A 24,888-nucleotide genomic window follows, 5' to 3' on the forward strand; every position below is an offset into this window, starting at 1 on the left:
TAATGATTAGATGGGTGATCATGATAAAATTCGTAATGGATAATAGGTTATCTGTCTGTACGACCTGGCACAAACATGTTAAGATAGCACGTGAATCATGTAAGGTAGGACATATTCTCTTGGAAATCTTTGAAATTTCATAATGAAAAGAAATTTTGGACTACAATTTTTAGAGATTTTGTTTGATGATAGGTCACTTTCCAGATCTACATGTTCAAAATAGATAGCATGTGCTGCCCTAGTTTAATGGCTAAGAAAGCCTAATTGAGAATATCCAATCACTTAGAACAAAAAGTTTTGAAAGTTACAACTCATGTTTTTGCATACTTACTAGTTCATGCTTCAGTTCTTGAAAATGATGTTACAAATTTGGGCATTCTTCTATACAGTTTTGTGTCTTTTAAAAGTGGAAGAACGATATACATGTTAGGTATGTTTAGTGGCTAAGATAGCCTAATTGGGAATATCCAATCACTTAGAAAACAAGTTTTGAAAGTTACTACTCATGTTTTTGCGTACTTACTAGTTCATGCTTCAGTTCTTGAAAATGATGTAACAAATTTGGGCATTCTTCTACACAGTTTTGTGTCTTTTAAAAGTAGAAGAACGATATATATATATTAGGTATGTTTAGTTATCTAATATCTAGTACCAGGATCCTTTACCACTGAGGCCCGAGATGTGTGGCGGGATAGATGTGATCCTTTTATTATTAACTAGAGGTTTCGGTTCGAACACTACTAGAGAAACTGTTAGTAGTGTGCGTTTCCTCCTTTAATGAGCCCTAAGCGGTGTAAGTAATTGATGTGATGCCTTCCTCTCTAACTATAGAGGTTTCGTGTTCGAGCCTTCTGAATGAAAATATCTCCGGTAAGGAGCGCCTCTGATTCCCCTTCTTAGGCTCTATGTGGCAAGAATTGGCAAGAATTCGGTAGGAGCCTCTAGATGATTAATGCGTCGGTCTTTTTCTGAAGCAGAAATAGTTTCAGGATTTAAATTTCATTAGTTCAAGAAAATGATAAATCTTGCCTTTCACAAAGAAGGAAATAAACCATAAAAGCATGAGGCAAGTTGTACCTTTTTTGCATATTTTGTAGATGCAACAAAGTGTTTCTGAATTGGACCCAAATGGAGTTGGGATCCATAACTAGAATCTGGTTAATATGTAAACAATTGATAACAGTAAAATCACCCTCCTTCTTCTTTTGGTGAATTCATGAGAATATTAATAGTTGTGCTTAAAAAGTGTGAATTTTAAATTGCAATCAGATTATTCTATTGATCAAAATCATTGATTCTTTTTTTTTTTTTTTTTAACGATCCAGAAACTTCTGAGGACCAGTGATGCACCACTTGAAACTTGGTGAATAATAGACTCATTCCTTTACAATTCTTCACTTAAATACTAAGTTTTTGTTTGTGGCAAGATTTAAACAGTTAATGCATCATGCACTGTGTTTTTATCACTAGTCGTGACGAGCGCCTAAAATATACATCACTCGATGTGCTCTTACCCATAGTTCAAAGCCTTGAGGCAATCAAAATCACTAATTTAATCCCACAAATATTCGAACATTCTATTCCATTAGAATATCCAATGTCAAAGCAGCATGAAACTTGTGACTGCAATAAGCAAAGAAACAGTTGAAAAAAATAAAATAGAAATGACACAAAAGCAATTAGGAACCAATGAGAAAACGAAATGACACCACTGGAGAACATGACAAGACCCCCTAAAAGTGCAACACAGGCATCTCCAAGAAAAAGTCAAAGAACAAGATTCTGATTGCAACTCAAAACCCACCATCTAAACATGATCCACTCAGGGTCGTGGTGGAATGAATATGATTTCTTCACCTTTAATCAAAGGTCTCGGGTTCGAGCCGTTGAGATGGAAAAAGTTATGGTAGAGAGGACATCCCCCTTTAACGGGCCTTAAGCGGCACGAATCCGAATAAATCGGCGTCCAAATAAGGTACCGGACATCGGGTAAGAAACAAAAAAGAACACAACTCTGAAAGAAGAAAGATTTTAGACAAGAGGAATGGGACATTTTTAAAGCTGAGGAGGAAAATAGTTGGTTGCAGTTAGTCAGTGCTGTGTAGGGCAAGCAATTGACTTTGTTAAAGACTACTACTCTAGTAGCTGTAAATGGACAGGTGTCTCAAAACTAAGTTACCTATTTTCTTGGGCTTAAATCAAAAAGCTTGACACACCACGCACGTGGATGTAAATGCACCTGGGTGGAATCTTGGCAACAATCCCATCCTAATGAAAAGAAGGAAGCAGTTCCACAGCTTTGGTCCAGTGGTAACAGTACAACATGTGATGTGTGAGTTAGCCACACATCAGTAATGTTGCTCAGACTCCTAAAAATGCCGATAGTGCGTGGCCAATACTCCAAAAGTAATGCAATTTTTGGAGGATCCAACACGAATGCCGCAATAATTTTGAAGAGTTCGAGCAATATGACACATAACAGGCTTGAACTATGCCGCGAACAAACAAAAGCTTGATGTTTAAGTGGAGAAGAATAGAGGAGGACCCATTATCCACCTGAGTTGCGAACAGCGCAACACTGGCCCTCGAGGACTTCTCAGTTATCAAAAAGAATAGAACTAAAATGAAAGTAGGTTACCATCAAGGTCATCCCACACCAACTTTCTACCAAATCTTGAAAAGGATCCAACTTCTATCAGTCAGGTCCAGATAAACATCAAAAGTCATATTTCACTGCCTTGAGTGATCTAAGACTAACTGCAAAAGATGCAAATATCTCAATCTTAACAGGTTTCTCTTGCCTAATTACTTCTGTAGAGCTGAATAAAAATTAAAAAAAAACACTGTTTACCTGGCGCACCAAGTTGAAAAATCTGTTCATAAAACTGTCATCCTCATTCTGAACTCAAATCCTCAGTTATATAATAACAGAGCGAAATAATCAATGTAAGCAGTAACTACTGCCTAAGATCAACACCAGAAGCCGAGTGTTATATCAGCAACATATTATATTTTGTGTTTAGTATTTAATTCCTCTTTGCTATTAGGGAAAAGAAAAATCCAGGTAGGAGTAAGGTCTGCGTACACTCTACCCTCCCAGACCCCACTTTGTGGGAATATACTGGGTATGTTGTTGTAAAAATCCAGTATGGTGAGAGCAGGACAGTATCAAATAAAAAAAGTTGAGCTAGTGAACAAGCTCGAGCTTCATACGTTGATTTATATAACCTGATGCAAACCCAATATCAATGGTGGAGCAAATCTAACAGTTATAAGGTCAGTTATAACAGTAATATGACATACTTGCAGCAGGCAAGACTTGAAAACCAACTTTAAAGGACATAGGCAAAGGTTATGGTAACAGACCAAGCGAGTTGTATAAGGTTTTCCTTGGTTATGTATACCATTTGCATATGGCTCTAAAAAACAGCAGCCCAATGCACAAAGCATCCCGTGGTCACGCAAGGTCTGTTAGGAAGGGCTGCATCCCAAGGGGGTGTAATGTAGGCAGCCTACCCTAATGCAAGCGTTAGTCACTTGCATATGACTCTCTTTCTAATTAATGAAATATACTTAATAAAGGTCTAAGCATGTGCCAGTATCTTGTTTTGCAAATAAACAAAGCTTCAAGGTTGCGTAACAATGCGGAAGAATGAATATCATCTTCAATTAACAGACAATTGGATAGTGTAACGGATATTGCACTTGTCCATATAGATGCTTCTTTACATATCTGCATCACAAATTTTAACCATCAATTTTTTTTATCATGGTGGCGTCAGGGTCAACTTGCGTACACCTCGACTATTCAACCGGGTACTTGCTACCTCCAACCGTAAACAAGTACCAAGTAACTCTGTCCATCAACGCTTAAGCAGATGGGAAGAAATCACCTAATTTTTTGCTTGGAATTTGAACCTGAGACCTCATGGTTCTCCAATCAAGCTACCACCTCATTGACCACTAGGCCACGCCCTTGGGTGCCACAAATTTTAACCATTATTTCATCTAATGATAGCATTAATTTGTTAGGCAACAACATGTCTGCAAATAACAAATGCAAACCTAAGCTAGTAAACCAAATTAACAGTGATGAGGAAAAGAAGTTAAGGCTCCAACTTGGTAGGCAAAGATTTCATTTCCTGTCCTTTTCTTTGTCAATTATCAGTATGGTCAAATGTAGTTGAGACTGAGAGATCCTTACAGTTCAATGTCTTTCCTCCATTTCATCAGAACAATAATAAAATACAAATTGAGCACAAAAAGCTTCAACTATCACAAGTTACCAGTTTTAAAAAAAAAGCTTCAAATATCACTCTCTGAAATAGTCTAACTAACCTGGTTCTACTTACAAATTCATTGTTTACCTTATCACAAAAAGTTAATGTTTTGGAAGGGCAGTAAGATTAGTGACGTTCTTCTGGTAGCTACTGAGCATCTTCATTCGGGGAAGAGACAACGCAATCCTGGACTTCTATGCAGGCTGGACATTGAGAAAATATTCGACCATATCAATTGGAATGACTTATTCAATCTGCCGAGTCAATGCTTGGAACAAATGGATAAATTGGATCCATTTCTGTGTTTCTTCAGTTACATTTTGTCAATTATTAAATGGAAAACCTGAAGGTCTCTTTTCTTCCCAAAGGAGACTGAGGTAACGGGATCGACTCGCTTTTTCTCTGTTTAATTTTTAAAAGGTAAGTATTACTCTTTCTCTGTTTATTCTTGCTATGGAATGTCTAGTCTTGATGTAAAAACAACATTACAAACGTGTTGGATCAAAGGATCTTAGGTGGGGAGAAAACACAAAGCAGTATTTAGACCTCATATTCTATAAGCCCATGTCACTCTTATCCTATGTGATGCTGATTTTTCACAATTGTAGTTACCCGAAGGCAATCCTTTTATTACTTGAAACCTTATCAGATTTCCTATGTTGTTGTTGTAAACCTTCTCAGATTTCCACATTATGGCAAAGAGCCACTGATATGCTGTGTATACAGAGCATACTTGGCAGGTCTTGGAAGATCAGGCAAACATGTTGATCTGTAACTTAGGATTTTCCACCCACAACATACTTGGGTATGCCCGTTGGGTGTAGGCTAAAAGTCAACTGAAGAGTGGAATGGAGTTATAGACAAAGGGAAAGGAAGCTCTATGATGGAAAAATACGAAATAGAACTTTATGGGGGAGATTAGGACTTGTCATGAGTTTTTTGGACTCATTACCAAAATATAGTCACTTTTCTTATACATGCATCAGTTAGGAAAAGACGGGATAAATTGAGGAAAACTTTCCAGTTGGAAGGAAACAAAGAAAGAAGATCTTTCTCATCTCATATCCTTTTCTCCTTTTCATCAAACACTCTCAACTGTTACTCAATGTTATAATACAAGATAATGGATGACTAACTTCACCAGAGCCTGTTTTGGCTGAGAAATTAACATGGCAGAACTATTCGAGAAGCTAGATGAAACATGAGTTTCCCTGAACAAAAAGACACCACAATCTGGAACCACCAAAAGTATCTCTGTCAGTCAAGTCCTACTAGTATGCTTTTATTGCACTACCAACACTCCGTGGCACTAGAAAAGGATTTGAAAAATAAACGTCCCATCTAAAGTTGCTTGCTTCACTCGGTAGGCCTCCCAAAATGCATGTCTGAGATAGAGATATTTACAGAGGAATCAAACATGGACCAGATGCTATCTCTGGGATGAACACTCTGAAGAGACAGACCATCTTTTACCTAAACTGCGATAGAACAGAGGTATGGACTCTCTTCCTGGACATCTTTGTAATACACGGGGTGATGCTCAGAACTATACGGGACTGCTTGCAAGTTGGTCATAAAGCAATCTCACAAGGATCATCAATAATTCGGACCTATGTTCCTGCCGGCATTTTAGGGGTCTTACGGAAAGAGAGGAATCAAAGAAGCTTCGAAGGGAGACCTGAACACCCCCCCCCCCCCCCCCCCCAAATAGCTTGAAACATAAATGGTTCTGTCAAATTTCATGGTGTCAACTCAAAAATGAGTAAGAAGTTGAGACACTAAGATTTTTCGCACTCTTTGCAAAAGTAGTTTGTTCAGGCAATGAAATACCTCTTATACTTATCCAGTACTTACTGCTAATCAATAGAAACACTTGCACATGAAAAGAAAAAAAAAATCGTAATCAGTAACATCCGCGAATCCCAATCACCCCACCTCTAGTATCCCCACAAATAAAAAGGTGCTCTCTGCAGATTCAGGGCAATAGTTGGCTTTTCTCAGCAGCAAAATTTTAGAAGTTACAAAGATAACAGTCCTAGGAGAATAGACTGTAAAACATCATTAAGAATAAGAACAACAGCTAAAACACCAGCATACTCTAGTATTTACACTGATCCATACATAATTTACATGAAAAATGAACACTCAATTCCACCAGCAAGTCTCTACATTACAATTTCCTACAGTGCTAAGTATAACCCAAAATCAATAATACATATTCAAGATGAAGTACAATTAAAACTCCCTCATCATTTTCAATGTAAAATTGCGCAAATTAATGGGTCTTCTCGCTGGCAAACCAACTGTGCACAGGGAGTGAAAATTCCTAGTAATTCTAAGAATTAAATCTGACCTTTCTAGATTCTCGTCAAAATTCTCCAGCAGCAGATACCTTCAGCTTCTTGGGTGGTGGATTTCCCCCAGACAATACCACGTAAGAGTAGAAGCAAAACATTGCAGCACTGTCATTTCAGAAAGCAGAATTTAGATAATGATACACCTCACAATGAATTTTCAAGAAGAGAAGCAAGAAAGAAGACATTGCAATACCTGATGGCAGCATAAAAGCCAGTGGGAAACACTTTTCTTGTCTGCAAAGAGAATACAATTATCAACTCAAAGATGCAAGCCACGCAATAATCTAATGGAAGACTTTGGGAATACAAGGAACTACCAGAGAGAAAGTCTGCATGTTTTTCCATAGAAGGACTGCAGCAAGTACTGCAGGGACAATAGCAGGGAAGTCATTAATAGTTGGAGAGACAGTATATATTGAATATCCACTAGGCTAGATGTATTGATGTCAACAACAACAAACTAAACAAACTGTTCTTCATCTGCTTCGACAAATGTAGCAAGCAAAGAGTGGGAGATCAATCTCGAAATTGTTTGACTTGAGTTAGGAGAATAGCAGCCAAATAATAGATCTTCAAATGACGGATGGGAAAACATACTTTCCTTCTTCCCCTCCTTTTCCTTTTCAAAGCCAGGATTGTTTCAGCCTAAAAGATGTTTCCATGGACTTGATATATTTTGTATTAGCAGGTAGCTGAGGGTGGGAAGTTGTGAAATTGAGAGCTAGAAATATACATTATTCATTTATAGATATCTGGTTCATATCAAACAATTATGTCACCTGATTTACTAAAGTGCCTGTCCCCAAGTGTTTTTAACCATATCCATTGTTCTCATTCATAAAAATATCTATCAACGAATAATATACGCATAGAATTTGTCTTTCCTGTCCCTGACTTCCAATATTGACAATATATTAGTATTCAAAGAAAAGAACGAGTTACTGCTCAAAGAAAAGAATGAGAAATCTTAAGGCTGACACAGAGTTTTAACACTAAGATCGGATACAAAGGAGATCACAGTCAAAGAAATTGTTCCCTTTTCATCAGCAAAACAAAAGGAAGTCCAGCTGCACCGATAGCAATTAGCTTGCTGGAAACGAGCAAATACCTGATTGACCCACTATGAATGGCAAGCTAGATTTTCCTTGTCTCCAGACCCTCAAGCTAATGGTGCTGAAGGCCAGTAAAGCACCTCCAAAAAGAACACCATTACTTAAAGTCGCAGGATTTCTTGAGAAAATAAAACCAACAATGCCCCCGGTGAAAACAAGACCACCTGTGATGAGGATCAGTAAAGTACTTACTAATCATAATAATTAAGTTGCTGCAAGAATTAAGAACACCACTCTGGTAACAAATCTTAGGTAAGATGGAAACATAATAGAAATGTCTGTTGTCATTTTGATATCCTTACTTATTTTCACTTGACGTTCTTCTGATAAATAAATGGTTCCACTTGATTAAGAACTAATTTTTCTCTAGGAAGAAGATTCTCTTATGGTCCTATAGTTTTGAAGACATTGCTATTCTTAAACTGAAACAACCAATATCTCATTCTTAAAAAACGTAAGTCCTGTTTTTATAAAATAACAACCTTCCTCTACAGTTATAAATCAAAAATTGAGCATGCATAGCTGTCAACCAAATCCCAGGAGTAGAGGATACATGTGATTAGTTTGATTTATCTATCACAAAAGCAGTGAATATAATAGAAAGAGGGAGAGAGAGAAAGCGAAGAAACACGCTAGATTGCTGAAGGCATTATTCGTTTTTAATAGAAGCATGGGAAGATTCAAAGCTAGTAACAGAGAGATGTCGCTCAAGACATAATTCTCTTACATAGACACCAGAATAATTAAAAATTTCCTGAATTTAATGATATACTGATGTAGGATTTTGAGGATTATTGGTTCCTACGTAAAGTTGAGAACTTTATGTAGCTCAAAGAAATCCAAGGGACTTATACCTTGATGTACAGAACAAATTTATAAACAACAAGGTAATGATTCTACCTTTTTTTTTCTAGCTATATTTACTGCATCACCAAACATCTATAGGATGCACAAACTCTTAAATAATGAAGCAAATTTTCTGGATCCAGTGACACATTGGGATTCCACCAGGATAGGTCATTCTCAGTCAATAGAACTGGTGTTTACGGTTAAAGGAAATGGTTTATGGATATATACCGATGTCCACAACATTATTAGAAGGTAAAAAAACAATGTATATGCTTATGTTTCCAATGAAGGAAAGGAATTTCACAAGACAATAACTGATCCATGCCTACATTGAAAAAATATTTCCTCCCTTTTGGACTAAATAGTCCTAATATTTTGTAATTTTAACAGAACCTTTTAGGTTTAAGAAACGGACCTGAGGGTTGATTAATGTCTAGCCTCTGTGAGGTCATAGGCAGCACTCCCCAATTTTTTAACAAGGAGGTTATATTGCAATAGAAAGGGGATATTCCCCAGTATATAAGAAGTACAGATAGCAAAAGAAGAAGCTATACAGAAATGTTGCTTTCAGCAAAAAGACACCTGTCCTCTTCCAAGTAGTTATCCCAAGTACTGCAGAAGCAAGAGAAAAACGACAAGACGTTTCCACTTTTAGTAATCCCCCTCAAAAGCCCTACCATTCATCTCGAGTTGGACTCTTAATGTAATATTTGAAGGGAATGCACTAAAGTATATCCCATGAATAGTTGGCATCAAAATCCTTCTTTTGCTTTACCTTAATTGGTAACCATAGAGTGTAAAGATGGGGAGGGGGGTAAAAAGGAAAACAAAACAAACAAAAAAGACGCAGACATGTCTTTTTTAAGAATCATTGAAACCTCTAGGAATAGCAGAACTTATGTTTGGATAAGGAGTCAACCTAAAAAAGGTATTGGTAGATGAGGTGGCAGTTGCCAAATAGTCTCTCTAGTTTACACCATTTCAATTTGAAGTGTAATTATGACAACCATAACGAGTGAGAATGCCTTCACTCAGAAAAAAGGGCTGGTGATATCAGGCAGTAAAAAAGAACTAGTTCCTCTAGCTTTTTGAGGTACTCACCAAAGGGAATACCAAAACAGAAGTCATGAGTTCTGGCTGTCTTTTTTGAATGACTGATGGAGTTTTCCTGCACTGACCCATTCATTTCTTTTCCTGGAACAAGTTCTTCTGACTTTAAATTTGAATTTGATAAGCTTCCGTTATGTGATTGTGATGCATCTCTAGTATAACCTAAAGTAGTCTTGTTTTCTAAATTGGATAAATCCATACCACGACCATCATTTCTCACAACCACTACCTGAACTCCATGACAAATGAAGATGTGTAAGTGAATATACATTCCAGATAGAGTGTCGCTCACTCCACAAACCCAAACTTCAGCAAAACAATAGAAAGTCAAACTCAAGTAGCATTAGAAAACTAAAATCATTATCATTTTGGAAGTCAAATGCCAGAAGTCAACCAATAAATCACCAAGGAATTGCTTTAAATAAACAAAAGAAAGTAAAAAAAAAAATATCTTGGTTAAAAGCTTCTAAGGATGGAATTAATATAAAGATTAATTATGTCTAATTTACCTACAATTTTGTTATTTTTTCAATGTTTTAAAGGTTTTTTCACTTATAATTTCTATCTCATCTAGTATTTTTATTATAAAAAAAAAAAAAAAGAAAAAAAAAAGAAAAAGAAGGATGGAAAGATTAAAGATTTTCACGTTAATTTCACAAAAGAGAAATCAAAATATAGTCAAAAAGTTCTCCATCATACATAGTTATATCTTTCATCGGCTTTGATATGATTAGTGAGCAAAAACATCTTCTATTACTAGCAGACGCAAGAGATTATTAAAGTAATGATTTAAAAGTTAAGTTGATAGAGAAATTGTGAATAGTTAAATGAATTTGATTTCTAACAAAATTGTGAATGTTGTATAGACCGAACACTATCTAATTTGTGGTTAGGTTGACGAAATGGATCTAAATAATAGAGCGGATATAAAGGGTTCACACAAGTAACCCCACCTAATCCCACACCCTACTTGTGGGATTACACTGGGTATGTTGTTGTTGTTGCATAGCTATTTGACACAATTCCCACATTAAAGTCGAGCTTGATAGTACGACAACTTATTCAATCTAAATTCAAGTTGGATCAATCACAACGGAATAGGAGGGATACTTGGAAACAGACAAGTATGTGCTCATATTTCTGCCTAATAGACAAGAGGGGGTTGCTCATATGGTAAGCACCCTCCTCCTCCAACCCGAAGGTTGTGGGTTCGGGTCACCAAGGGAGCAAAAAGGAGGGAGCTCCTGGGGTAGGGGTAAAACAAATAAACAAAATTCTGCCTAATAATCACACAGGATAACCAGAAAAAATACGTACTTTCAATTTGTCAAAGTCAAAATGCGGTTGGCAAAGAATTACTATTTGTCTGTTGAACTAAAACCCATTGAAAAGCCACACTCAACCCATCTCTCATTGCAAACCATGAAAAGATCACAGACCCATCTCAAATTAACAGATCCCCAAATAAAAAATTCAAACCATCTCTCATTGAAAAGATCACATCTTACCCAAAAAGATCAAATTTTTAACAAATTAACAGACCCCCAAATAAAAAATTCATCAAATTCATTCCTTCTTTTTTGGGATTTCTTCAAATTGTTTCCTTTTATCTCCAAACAAAACAACAATAAAGCAAACACTCAATAAAGAACACTAATTCCTCAATTACAAAAGAAAACAATATTTCCCAGAAACAAGATAATGGGGAAAGCTAAATTGGGAAGTTTTCCAAGAAAAAATACATATACATGTATTTAAAAGATAAAAGAACACATATTACCCCAAAAGACCAAATTTTTAACCAAATTAACAGAACCCCACAATAAAAAATTCATCAAATTCATCCCCTTTCTCTGGGATTCTTCAAATTCTTTCCTTTTATCTCCAAACAAACAAGAATAAAGCAAACACTCAATAAAGAACACTAATTCCTCAATTACAAAAAGAAACATAAATGAGGAATATTTCCCAGAAACAAGATAATGGGGTAAGCTAAATTGGGAGATTTTCAAAGAAAAAAATAATATAAAAAAAGAAAACACATTTTACCCAAAAAGATCAAATTTTTAACCAAATTAACAGACCCTCACATCAAGAATTCATCATTCATTCCTTTTTTTCTGGGATATCTTCAAATTCTTTCCTTTTGTCTCCAAACAAACAAGAATAAAGCAAACACTCAATAAACAACACTAGTTCCTCAATTACAAAGAACCATAAATGGGCAATATATCCATGAAACAAGATAATGGGGTAAGCTAAATTGGGAGGTTTCCAGAGAAAAAACACATATACATGTATTTATAAGACAAAAGGTTAATATTATCTCCAAACAAACAAGAAAACAGCAAACACTCAACAAAGAACACTAATTTCTCAATTACAAAAAGAAACATAAAGGGGCAAATATTTCCTCAAAACAAGATAATGGGGTAAGCTAAATTGGGAGATTTCCAGAGAAAAAACACATATACATGTATTTAAAAGACAAAAGATCAATATTACTCCATCTCCAAGCAAACAAGAATAAAGCAAATACTCTATAAAGAACACTAATTTCAATTACAAAAGAGACAAAAATAGGCAATATTTCCATGAAACAAGAGATGGGGTAAGCTAAATTGATTAGATTTTCAAAGAACAAAACATATACATGTATTTAAAATACAAAAAAAAAAAAAAAACTAGGCACCTTGCGTGGTAGACAAGGGTGGAGATGAGTGTGGAAAAGCAATCTGTGATTGATAGAGGAGAAGCATGATAGTTGAGAACTTGCTGATGACATACTTGATTCACTTTGATTTTCTTTTTTTAAAGAGAAATATTGGAATTATTCAAAGTTGTGTTTATGAATGTGAGAAAGTAAAAAATGATTGATCAGTTAGATTTCTGTTGTTGCGTGTTGGGCGAGGACGCTGGTGAGTATAAGGAGGGACATATATTTAATACTAGCAATACATGCGTGTGCATATGTCTGTTCACTTTAATTATTTTGAAAATAACTTTTAAAAGTATTCTAATTATTATATATACAAAATATATTTTATATACTATCAATTTAGCTTAATTAAAAGTCTTTAAGATGGAAAAGTATCATTTGAAAATAAGTTGTTCATTGATGTAAAAGAAAATTATTATATATATAAAATATATTTTGATTCTAAACTTTTTCTTTTTAAATTTTTTAATATTTGATGGAAAAATATCCATTTCAAAAGTTATTCAGATCCAAATATAAAAATCATTTTGTTGTATATATTGGAAAAATATTAGTAAAATTAATTAAAAAATATATTATATTTTGATTTAATATATTATAATTTTTTATATTAATTCTTTAAAATTTGAGAGATATATGTTATATCATTAATCACCAAATTTTAATTAAAATGAAAATATGATATACATTTTATAAATGTAAAGATATAATAATCGGAGATCCAAACATAAAAACCATTTTGTTGTATATATTGGATTAAAATATTTTTATTAAATTAATTAAAAATATATTATAATTTTTTATATTAATATATTATAATTTTTTATATTAATTGTTACAAAAAAAATCAAAATTAGAGAGATATATGTTATATCATTAATCACCAAATTTTAATTCTGAAATGAAAATATAAAGTAATACATTTTATAAATGTAAAGATATCATAATCGAGAGGCTGAAAAGAAGAGTAAATAAGTAAAGTATTGACAATGAGAGAAAATGGGGGTAAATGTCACTCCCTCCCTTTACTTTTACTTGTCGATGTTAACATATCAATGAAAAAATTCTTATTCTTATTTTACCCTTCACATTAATTATTCATTTTCAAATCATTTTTTGAGGCTATTGAGACTATATACCAATAAATATGAATATTATGATAAAATATATACTTGATTTATTAATTTTCAAAGAACGTGAAAAGTCAAAAGTGAACAAGTTATGTGTAGGAGCATTAGAATAACTTTTGGTGCAAATTTGCATTGCTATTGTTCGTCATGTCTTCACGTTTAAAGTATTGACAAAGAAGAAAAACGAGGATAATAGAAATAGAAACGAAGATAAATATAGAATAAAAAATAGACATATATTTTTAGTAATGTGGCCAAGTAATATGGACGAAGGGAGTGCTTTATTTTTATTAATTCTTAAAGAACGTAAAAAGTCAAGTATAATAATGTGGTCAAGTAATATGGGACGGAAGAGATTTCATTTATTAATTCTTAAATAACGTGAAAAGTAAAAAACGAACAAGTAAAAGTGCACGGAGAAAATAAATATGTGTCGTAGAATTGACCAAGTAATATGGGACAGAAGAAGTACTTCATCTATTAATTCTTAAATAACGTGAAAAGTAAAAAATGAACAAGTAAAAGTGCACGGAGGAAATAAATATGTGTCGGAGAATTAAAATAGAAGTGCACACGTGTATACATGAGAAGAGAATAAATATTCAGTACTATGGCATATATCCACGTGAGATTTATTAATTCTCAAAGAATGTGAAAAGTAAAAAATGAACAAATTAAAGTGCATGGAGGAAATAAATTTGTGTAGGAGAATTAAAATTGAATTGCATATTCTATACATGAGAAGAGAATAAATATTTAGCTAGAAAACGAAAATCAAAATTGAACAAGTAAAAGTGCACGGAGAAAATACATGTGTCGGAGAATTAAATTTAAAGTGCATACATCTATACATGAGAAGGGAATTAAATATTAAGTATTATGACACATGTCTACGTTAATATGGACGAAGGGATTACTTCATTTTTATTAATTCTTAAAGAACGTGAAAAGTCAAATATAGTAATCTGGCCAAGTAATATGGGACGAAGGAGTACTTCATTTATTAATTCTTAAATAACGTGAAAAGTAAAAAATGAACAAGTGAAAGTGCACGGAGGAAATAAATATGTGTCGGAGAATTAAAATAGAAGTGCATACGTGTATACATAAGAAGAATAAATATTCAGTACTATGGCATATATTCACGTGGGATTTATTAATTCTCAAAGAATGTGAAAAGTCAAAAGTGAACAAATTAAAGTGCATGGGGAAAATAAATTTGTGTAGGAGAATTAAAATTAGCTTATATGTCTATACATGAGAAGAGAATAAATATTCGGTTAGAACGAAAAAGTCAAAAGTGAACAAGTAAAAGTGCAGAAGGAAATAAATGTGTCGGTGAATTAAATTTAAAGTAAATACGTACATATATATGAAGGAATAAAATTAAGTACTATGACACATGTCTACATGAGATATAAAAATAGTTGGATAAAGTGTACAAATTATATAGCTCATGGTATAAGAATTTAATGCGAGTACAATTCGTGAAGTAGTGGGTACAAGGAGGGACTGTTGTGTTCGTCCCTCCATGGCACTTATTATATATAGAAACGTGAAAAGTCAAAATGAACAAGTAAAAGTGCACATAGGAAATAAATATGTATCGAAGAATTAAAATAGAAGTGCACATATGTATACATGAGAAGAGAATAAATATTCAGTACTATGGCATAGATTCACGTGGAATTTATTAATTTTCAAAGAATGTGAAAAAATAAAAGTGAACAAATTAAAGTGCATGGAGGAAATAAATTTATGTAGGAGAATTAAAATTGAACTGCATATGTCTATATATGAGAAGAGAATAAATATTCAGCTAGAATAAGAAAAATCAAAAGTGAACAAGTAAAAATGCACGGAGAAAATAAATATGTCGGAGAATTAAATTTAAAGTGCATACGTCTATATATGAGAAGGGAATAAATATTAAGTACTATGACACATGTCTACATGAGATATAAAAATAGTTGGATAAAATGTACAAATTATATAGCTCATGGTATAAGAATTTAATGCGGGTACAATTCGTGAAGCAGTATGTACAAGGAGGGATTGCTGTGTTCGTCCCTCCATGGCACTTATTATATATAGAAATTTTTGGTCCCTTAATTTTATTTATTTTTGTTCTTTTGGTTCTTTAATAGATAGCACTTTTGACACATTTGACTGCTTGATCGAAAATAATCACACTCGCTAGTTAAATTTCTATTATATATAAGTGTGGAGAAGGGACGAACGCCGCTCCTTCAGTTTGTACCATGAACTTCAAAAATTGTACACGCAATGAATGCTTGTACCATAAGCTATATAACTTGTATACTTTATCTAACTATTTTTATATTTCACGTAGACATATGTCATAGTACTTAATATTTATTCCCTTCTCATGCATAGACGTATACAATTCAAATTTAATATTCCGACACATTTATTTCCTCCGTGCACTTTTACTTGTTCACTTTTGACTTTTCGTGTTTTAGGTGAATATTTATTCTCTTTTCATGTATAAACATATGCGGTTCAATTTTAATTTTCCTACACAAATTTATTTTCTCGTGCACTTTAATTTGTTCATTTTTTACTTTTCACATTCTTTAAGAATTGATAAATCTCATGTGGATATATGTCATAGTACTGAATATTTATTCTCTTTTCTATTGACGAACACCACTCCTCCAGCTTGTACCATGAGCTTCACAAATTGTACACGCAATGAACGCTTGTAACATAAGCTATAAAACTTGTACATTTTATCAAATTATTTTTATATCCCACGTAGACATGTGTCATAATACTTAATATTTATTCTCTTATCATGTATAGACGTATGCACTTTAAATTTAATTCTCCGACACATTTATTTTCTCTGTGCACTTTTACTTGTTCGCTTTTGACTTTTCTTGTTCTAGTTGAATATTTATTCTCTTCTCATGCATAGACATATGCAGTTCAGTTTTAATTTTTCTACACAAATTTATTTCCTCGTGCACTTTAATTTGTTCACTTTTGACTTTTCACATTCTTTAAGAATTAATAAATCTCACGTGGATATGTCATAGTACTGAATATTTATTCTCTTTTCTATTGACGAACACCACTCTTCCAGCTTGTACCATGAGCTTCACAAATTGTACACGCAATGAACGCTTGTATCATAAGTTATATAACTTGTACATTTTATCTAATTATTTTTATATTCCATGTAGACATATGTCATATTACTTAATATTTATTCCCTCTCACGTATAGACGTATGCACTTCAATTTTAATTCTCCGACACATTTATTTCGTCCGTGCACTTTTACTTGTTCACTTTTGACTTTTCGTGTTCTTCTTTGAATATTTATTCTCTTCTCATGTATAGACATATACGCGATTCAATTTTAATTCTCCTACACAAATTTATTTTCTCCATGCTCTTTAATTTGTTCACTTTTGATAGTACTGAATATTTATTCTCTTCTCACGTATACACGTAAGCACTTCAATTTTAATTCTCCGACACATATTTATTTCCTCCGTGCACTTTTACTTGTTCACTTTTGACTTTTCACATTTTTGCTAAATATTTATTATCTTCTCATGCATATATCCATAACTTTTGGTATAAAGTTGCATTGCTATTGTTCGTTCTCTTTTCACGTTTAAAGTATTGAAAAAGAGGTAAAATGGGGATAAAAGTCACTCCCTCTTATCACGTTCTTTAAGAATTAATAAATGAAATATATATTTTATCATAATATCCCTGTTTATTGGTGTATAGTCTCAATAGCCTTAGAAAATGATTTGAAAATAAGTAATTAATGTAAAGAGTAAAATAAGACGGAAATTCCTTTCTCTTGATATGTTAACGTAGACAATTACTTTTATTCCCGTTTTTCTTCTTTATCAATACTTTACTTATCTTACTCTCCTTTGCATTCTCTGATTATTATTCCTTTATATTTATAAAACGTATTACTTTATATTTTTATTTCAGAATTAAAATTTGGTGATTTACGATATAACATATATCTTTTTAATTTTGATTTCTTTGTAACAGTTCTTTTTGTCTATAATTGTTAATATAAAAAATTATAATATAACTAATTTACCCCTTATTAACATATTTTTTAATTAATTTAATAAAAATATTTTATTAATTTTGCTTTTAAAAAATCTAATATATACAATAATGGTTCTTATGTTTGGATCTGAAGAGTTAATTGATTGAGATGGATATCAACTTGTCGATATACATATAAGATATTAAACAATTTAAAAGAAAAAATCTAGAATCAAAATATTAATTTTTCCTCACTTTCTTACTAATTTTCTTTTTCACATTGATGAACAACTTTCATTGTCATGACTATGATGAATTTTTAAAAGTTATTTACAAAATACAAATCTTAAAGACCGGCTAATTAAAATGAATAGACATGTTCGGTCTTATATGGCTAGTATTTCTATATATAATAAGTGCCATGGAGGGACGAACACAGCAGTCCCTCCTTGTACCCACTGCTTCACGAATTATACCCGCATTAAATTCTTGTACCATGAGCTATATAATTTGTACACTTTATCCAACTATTTTTACATCCCATGTAGACATGTGTCATAGTACTTAATATTTATTCTCTTCTCATGTATACACGTATGCACTTTAAATTTAATTCTCCGACACATTTATTTCCTCCGTACACTTTTATTTGTTCGCTTTTGACTTTTTTTTGTTCTAGTTGAATATTTATTCTCTTCTCATGCATAGACATATGCAGTTCAATTTTAATTCTCCTACACAAATTTATTTTCTCCATACACTTTAATTTGTTCACTTTTGACTTTTCACATTCTTTGAGAATTAACAAATCCCACGTGGATATATGTCATAGTACTGAATATTTATTCTCTTCTCATGTATACACGTGTGCACTTCTATTTTAATTATCTGACACATATTTACTTCATCTGTGCACTTTTACTTGTTCATTTTGACTTTTCACGTTATTTAAGAATTAATAAATGAAGTACTCCTTCCGTTCCATGTTACTTGGCCAGATTACTATACTTGACTTTTCACGTTCTTTAAGAATTAATACAAATGAAGTACTCCCTTCATCCATATTAACGTAGACATGTGTCATAGTACTTAATATTTAATTCCCTTCCATGTACAGACATATGCACTTTAAATTTAATTCTCCGACACATTTTTATTTCCTTTGTGTACTTTTACTTGTTCACTTTTGATTTTCGTGTTCTAGCTAAATATTTATTCTCTTCTCATGTATAGACATATGCAATTCAATTTTAATTCTCCTACACAAATTTATTTCCTCCGTGCACTTTAATTTGTTCATTTTTTACTTTTTACATTCTTTGAGAATTAATAAATCTCACGTGGATATATGCCATAGTGCTGAATATTTATTCTCTTCTCACGTATACACATGTGCACTTCTATTTTAATTCTCCGACACATATTTATATCCTCCGTGCACTTTTACTTGTTCATTTTTTACTTTTCACGTACAATTAATAAATGAAGTACTTTTTCCGTCCCATATTACTTGGCCACATTACTATACTTGACTTTTTACATTCTTTAAGAATTAATAGAAATGAAGCACTCCCTTCGTCCATATTACTTGGCCACATTACTAAAATATATGTCTATTTTTCTATTCTATATTTATCATCTTTTCTGTTTCTATTATCCGTGTTTTTCTTCTTTGTCAATACTTTAAATGTGAAGAGAGGACGAACAATAGCAATACAAATTTGCACCAAACATTTTAATGCTCCTACACATAACTTGTTCACTTTTGACTTTTCACGTTCTTTGAAAATTAATAAATCAAGTATATATTTTATCATAATATCCATTTTTATTGGTATATAGTCTCAATAGCCTCAGAAAATGATTTGAAAATGAATAATTAATGTGAAGGGTAAAATAAGAAGAAGAATTTTTTTTCCTTGATATGTTAACATTGACAAGTAAAAGTAAAGGTAGGAAGTGACATTTATCCAGGTTTTCCTTCATTGTCAATATTTTACTTATTTACTCTCCTTTGCAGTCTCTGATTATTGTTTCTTTATATTTATAAAATGTATTACTTTATATTTTCATTTCAGAATTAAAATTTAGTGATTAATGATATAACATATATCTTTCTAGTTTTGATTTCTTTGTAACAGTTAATATAAAAAATTATAATATATTTTTAATTAATTTAATAAAAATATTTTAATCCAATATATACAACAAAATGGTTTTTATGTTTGGATCTGAATAGTTACTTAATTGAAACGAATATCAACCTGTCGGTATACATATAAAATATTAAAGAATTTAAAAGAAAAAATTTAGAATCGAAATATTAATCCCTCATATTCTTACTAATTTTCTTTTACATCAATGAACAACTTTCATTGTCATGATAATGATAAAAAAGTCCGACTCTTTCCATCTCAAAGACTTTTAATTACAACTAAAGTGATGGTACATAAAATACATTTTGTATATATAATAACAATTAGAATGTTTTTAAAAGTTATTTTCAAAATACAAACCTTAAAGACTGACTAATTAAAGTGAATAGACATGTTCGGCCCGTGCATCGCACGGGCATGTATTGCTAGTATAAGAGAATATGCATTAGTTATTTATACAGGGACAACTATCTATATCTACATCTTAAAGAGAAATATTTAAAAAATGTGACGATAGTTTTATATTTACAAAATATAACATTACAAACCCTATACAAAACATGCTTTTTTAAAAATATTTTTTTCGCTCAAAAATTTATGTATGAAATGTACATATTTTGCTCAAAGCTTAAAAAGTTCGCTCAAAATTTAGTGTATGAAAATAATATGAAAAATGTATGAAATATATATATCTCGTTCAAGGCTTAAAACATCCGCTCAAAATTGTGTGTATGAAAACAAAAGATGAAATTTGTATCTCACTCAAGTCTTAAAATTTAGCTCACATTTTCGTGTATAAAGTTCATGTTAGATTTCTGTAAAATAAATACAACTACAATAACATTGTATACAACTTTGATACAACATTCAAGACTTAAAATAATCGCTCAAATTTTTGTACATGAAGTGTGTATATCTTGCTCAAGGCTTAAAAGTTCGCTCAAATTTTATGTATGAAGATATGAAATGTGTATATCTCAATCAAGGCTTTACGCTCAAAATTTTATGTATGAGAATGGTATGAAATGTGTATATGTGGCTCAAGACTTAGAATTTCATTCACATTTTTCGTATATAAAGTTCATATTAGGTTTTTGGAAAATTAATACAACTACAACAACATTGTAACGACTTTCATACAATATTCAAGGCTTAAAGTCTTCGCTCACAATTTTGTGTATGAAAATTATATTAAAAATTTCGCTCACACATACACATTTCATACATTTATTATACAGCTTTCATACACAAAAGTTTGAGGTAATTTTTTAAGCCTTTGAGCAAAAAATATAAAAAATATTTTTTAAAAACATTTTTTTTAAATATATATTTTCCGGAAAAAAATAAAAAAAAATGAAAAATATATGAAAATCCGTCATGTTTTGTAATATATAGTTATGTTTTGTAAATAAGGAAAACAATCTATATATTTTGTAATAAAGAGTCTTAAGTAGGTACTCTATGTAATTTTTTCATTTATAAAATATATATATATATATATATATATATATATTTTTTTTTATGATAAGGGAATCCGCTGTCGCCATCCTTCGGGTACACACAGGGTAAACCTCGCTTCTGTACAATAGCCCGCAAACCACACAGAACAGGTAACCCTCACTAGACAGTCCTCGTGCGATGAACTCGGCCCAGAAGGCGGATCCTTTGCAATTGTAGGCTAAAATATGTATATTATATGTATAACAAGTAGAGTGAATCCCACTTTACCCCCTAACATTTAAGGGTTGGGAAAGGATACCCCCTCATATACTGAATGGGAACGATAACTCCCCTGTCCAATATTTTCGGTGAGAATCTTTTGTTTTGAAATAAAAATCTTTTTTTCTTTTTCTTTTTCTTTTTATTTTTACAATTAAATACAAAAATATATAACTCTTATTATCGTATCGTTCACCTATTCCATTGACAATTTCACTTAACAATTTCCTTCAAAGCACACCCGATTATAATAAAATCAGCTATGACTAGCATGGCCCTTTAAGAAAATAATTATTGAATGAATTGAAATGTTCGTCTTCGACTCAAATGAGCATCTATTACTGCATTTTTTATTCACCTCTATTTGTCATTATTGCAGGATAGTCATGATACATAAATAGCTGTTCGCCAAAATAATAATCGATTATTATTTTGGCGGACGACTATTTATGTTAATTTTCCTAATAGTAGATCATAGATATATTCTGAGTCTCAGACGAAATGCAAATGGTTCATATTTTGGTGGGCATGCATTCATCGAGCTGCTATTTAGATTTCGACCAAAGTTTGAAAATTATTTAAAGTTACTATATGACGGAAACCCGTGCTAGCACCGACCCAATAAAAACTGAGTACATTTTATTACAAATGTTACACCCCGTATCTTAGAACTAAGGTTAGACTCATATCATTAGAGTTTTAGTGAAAAATTGAAGGTTTGAACGTTTTGTGAAAATGGTTGATAGGCCTACTTCGGGCAAAGGATAACTCCTTGATTAGTTGGGAATTTGGGAAAGTACCCTCAATGAAATTTGTAGTACGTAAAAATAGTTTTCTAACGATATAAGGACCAGGCCAATCAGAGATCGGAGCAAGGACATATGATCGTCTCAGTATGGCTAATAGTAAGGCGTTTAAAATTCTATAGAATCGGCTAACTTTTTGGTACGTCTACCTTCCAGTCCAATTTCGTGAAAATCCGTTAGGAATTTGAGGAAACTTAAAACATGAAAGTTGTATCCCTTTGAAATATATTTCCAACGGTATATTGTGGAGCCCAAACAAAGCTCTGTACAAGAAGTTATGTCCATTTTACCGAACACTATGCAGAACCGACACAGGTCCGTTGTGAGGGCGCGTGCGGGCGCGTGCGATGGACTCGCTGTCACACCCCAATCTTGATCAGGGTGTGATGGGCACCCGACCCTTACCTAGGGCCGAGCGAACCCTCTGACTCTTATTCCATGCGTAAATTTTTTTTTTCCTCTAAGTCTAATATACATGACAAAGCTTACTAAAGTATTCTTTCTATTGTTTTCCGAGCCAATCGAATTTATAACTGTATAACACTTATATCATAATACAAACTGACACATTGGCGTCCGTGAGCCACCGACGATCGACTGGGTACCCACGACTCGTCTCGCAAAGTCTCTAACTGTAATCAGAAATCCTGGCACGTGTACTCTGACTCGGCTACACTCCAGGCCAAATGGAGCTTGCCAACTTCGCTGGAACATCTTCTATATTAACTTCGATCCGTCTGGGTGTACCTGCGCGGCATGAACGCAGCCCCCGAAGAAGAGGGGTCAGTACGAGCAATGTACTGAGTATGTAAGACATGGCTATTTTCTCTCAACTTCTTCACTTGGCTCAAGTGTAACAACGACGAAACGAACGACTTATCCTTCGAAACAATTATACCACGTTGGAGAGGACCCTTGAATTAGTAGGAATACGACAAGAAAATAATTTTTGGGGACAAATTTTAAGAGACAAAATTGAAGACCATGGCCGAATGGCCATGGTTATTGCTCTCTTTCTTTCTTTCTTCTTCACTTAAAAGATGAACTCCTATATATATATAATTCTTCCACCACTTCCACATATTTATACTTAGGTCCCTCAATTAAAAAAAAATGATCACATGTCCCCTTCTCCATTTCTCTAGAATTTTCTTGAAATTAAACAAAGATGACCACTTGGCTTCTTTTATAAGCTTTGGTCCATGTAATTATAATTAGCCCCATTTAATTAAAAATAATAAGGGCATAAGGTGCACGGCCAACATGGCCCTTTCATGAATTTCCTTGAACTTTGTGACATTCCGATTTTACCCTTAACCTTCCACATTATTCCCATGATGCCACTTTGCAAATTTTCCTTTTTACCCTTGACCTTTCTCAATATTTCCACCCTAATAATGTTCATAAAATAATATTCGTGGCAACGCGTACATTAAAATAATTCTTGAAAATGATCTTGTCCTCAACTTGCCACGACTACCTTGTGATATCCAGACGTATAAAATACGGGATATAACATCCTCCCCCCCCTTTAGAACATTCGTCCTCGAATGTTCAACTGATCTTATGGGGTCTTGTAACATTTTGGGAGGATTCTTTTGCCCCTTCCTTCAAGCTCATTCCTGGTCCCTTACAGGAGTCCTTATTCCTTGTCATAGACTTTCTACTCTACTGCGTCCACTCATTATCTTTGTCCTTCCCAGATCGCCTGTTCAAGCCTATTCTAATTCCCAAGCTATGTCGTGCTTTCTGTCTCTTCACCAATCTAGTCTGCCTTGTTCTACATGTCTTCTTATGGTCTCCAGCCATCTTATATGCCGTAGTTTCACGTAGGCTATTCTAGTTTTCCTTAGATTACCTTAGCTTTTCATTTATCTCGCATGTCTCAATTTATAAAATTTTTTGTCAACTTCCCAGGGGGTCACCCATCATAGGATTGCTCCCACCTGAGCACGCTTAATCCAAAAACTTCGCTGGAAGTCGGTATCTTTATGCTGATATTTTCGCGTAAGCTCCCTCACCTGACCTTTATTACCTATCATGGGGCAAGTCGAAGTCTTACAGGCTCCGAAACATTTTCGTAATACGTCCTTTCTCTTATAATTACCGTTTTGCCCTCCTTGATTTCTAGTGTTCACCTTCCGTCTGTATACATGGCTACCCCCTGTCCTGGACTTCCAGATTCTCGATAGTAACGTTCACACCTCCGTTGCCATACCGAATTCATGACCCTTCTCCGGAACAAAGACATCTCTATTGCCGGTTTGCAATATTTCCTTTCCACGCGTCTTTCTCGTTAGGCGTGTCCATTCTTACAGAATCCCCTTTTACCATTCCTACTCTTCACAGTCTGTACGTAACAATTATCGACGATACTTTACAGAACATACGGCTGTATGACATATTCCAGCCATTCAGAACTTCCTATCCCAAGTAACAGAACAAATATCTCAACTTACCTCTGTGTCTTACCGTATCGTCATTCGCCTCTTTCCGTCGCTATTGGATGTCTACGAAAATCAACGATTTGTACCAGGAATCTCATTCCCTATAGCTTGGCTCTATCGCACGATCTAATGACAGAAAGAAGGTCAACCATTC

General features: G+C 33.2%; 1 protein-coding gene across 9 annotated transcripts; it reads right to left on the reverse strand.

The window, feature by feature from the left end:
* Positions 1 to 1,345: 1,345 nt before the first annotated feature.
* LOC132060095 (protein FATTY ACID EXPORT 1, chloroplastic-like) lies at positions 1,346 to 12,619 on the reverse strand. 9 transcript variants are annotated; one of them, XR_009415882.1, is made up of 8 exons: positions 12,415 to 12,617; positions 9,700 to 10,014; positions 7,746 to 7,913; positions 6,955 to 7,001; positions 6,831 to 6,871; positions 6,634 to 6,742; positions 6,390 to 6,460; positions 1,346 to 1,623 (listed from the first exon to the last, which is right to left on the reverse strand). XR_009415882.1 is itself a non-coding variant. In XM_059452981.1 (7 exons), the coding sequence occupies exons 1-6, from the start codon at positions 12,491 to 12,493 to the stop codon at positions 6,649 to 6,651; spliced, it is 744 nt and encodes a 247-aa protein (XP_059308964.1). In that variant the 5' UTR covers positions 12,494 to 12,617; the 3' UTR covers positions 1,346 to 1,623; positions 6,634 to 6,648. The 9 variants fall into 9 exon arrangements, 7 of the variants coding, with proteins under 7 accessions (XP_059308964.1, XP_059308966.1, XP_059308965.1 ...); XR_009415881.1 differs by having other exon boundaries at positions 6,390 to 6,742; positions 12,415 to 12,616; XM_059452981.1 differs by lacking the exon at positions 6,390 to 6,460.
* Positions 12,620 to 24,888: the final 12,269 nt, after the last annotated feature.

Source organism: Lycium ferocissimum, chromosome 6, assembly GCF_029784015.1.
Source record: "Lycium ferocissimum isolate CSIRO_LF1 chromosome 6, AGI_CSIRO_Lferr_CH_V1, whole genome shotgun sequence".
Taxonomy (NCBI): domain Eukaryota; kingdom Viridiplantae; phylum Streptophyta; class Magnoliopsida; order Solanales; family Solanaceae; genus Lycium; species Lycium ferocissimum.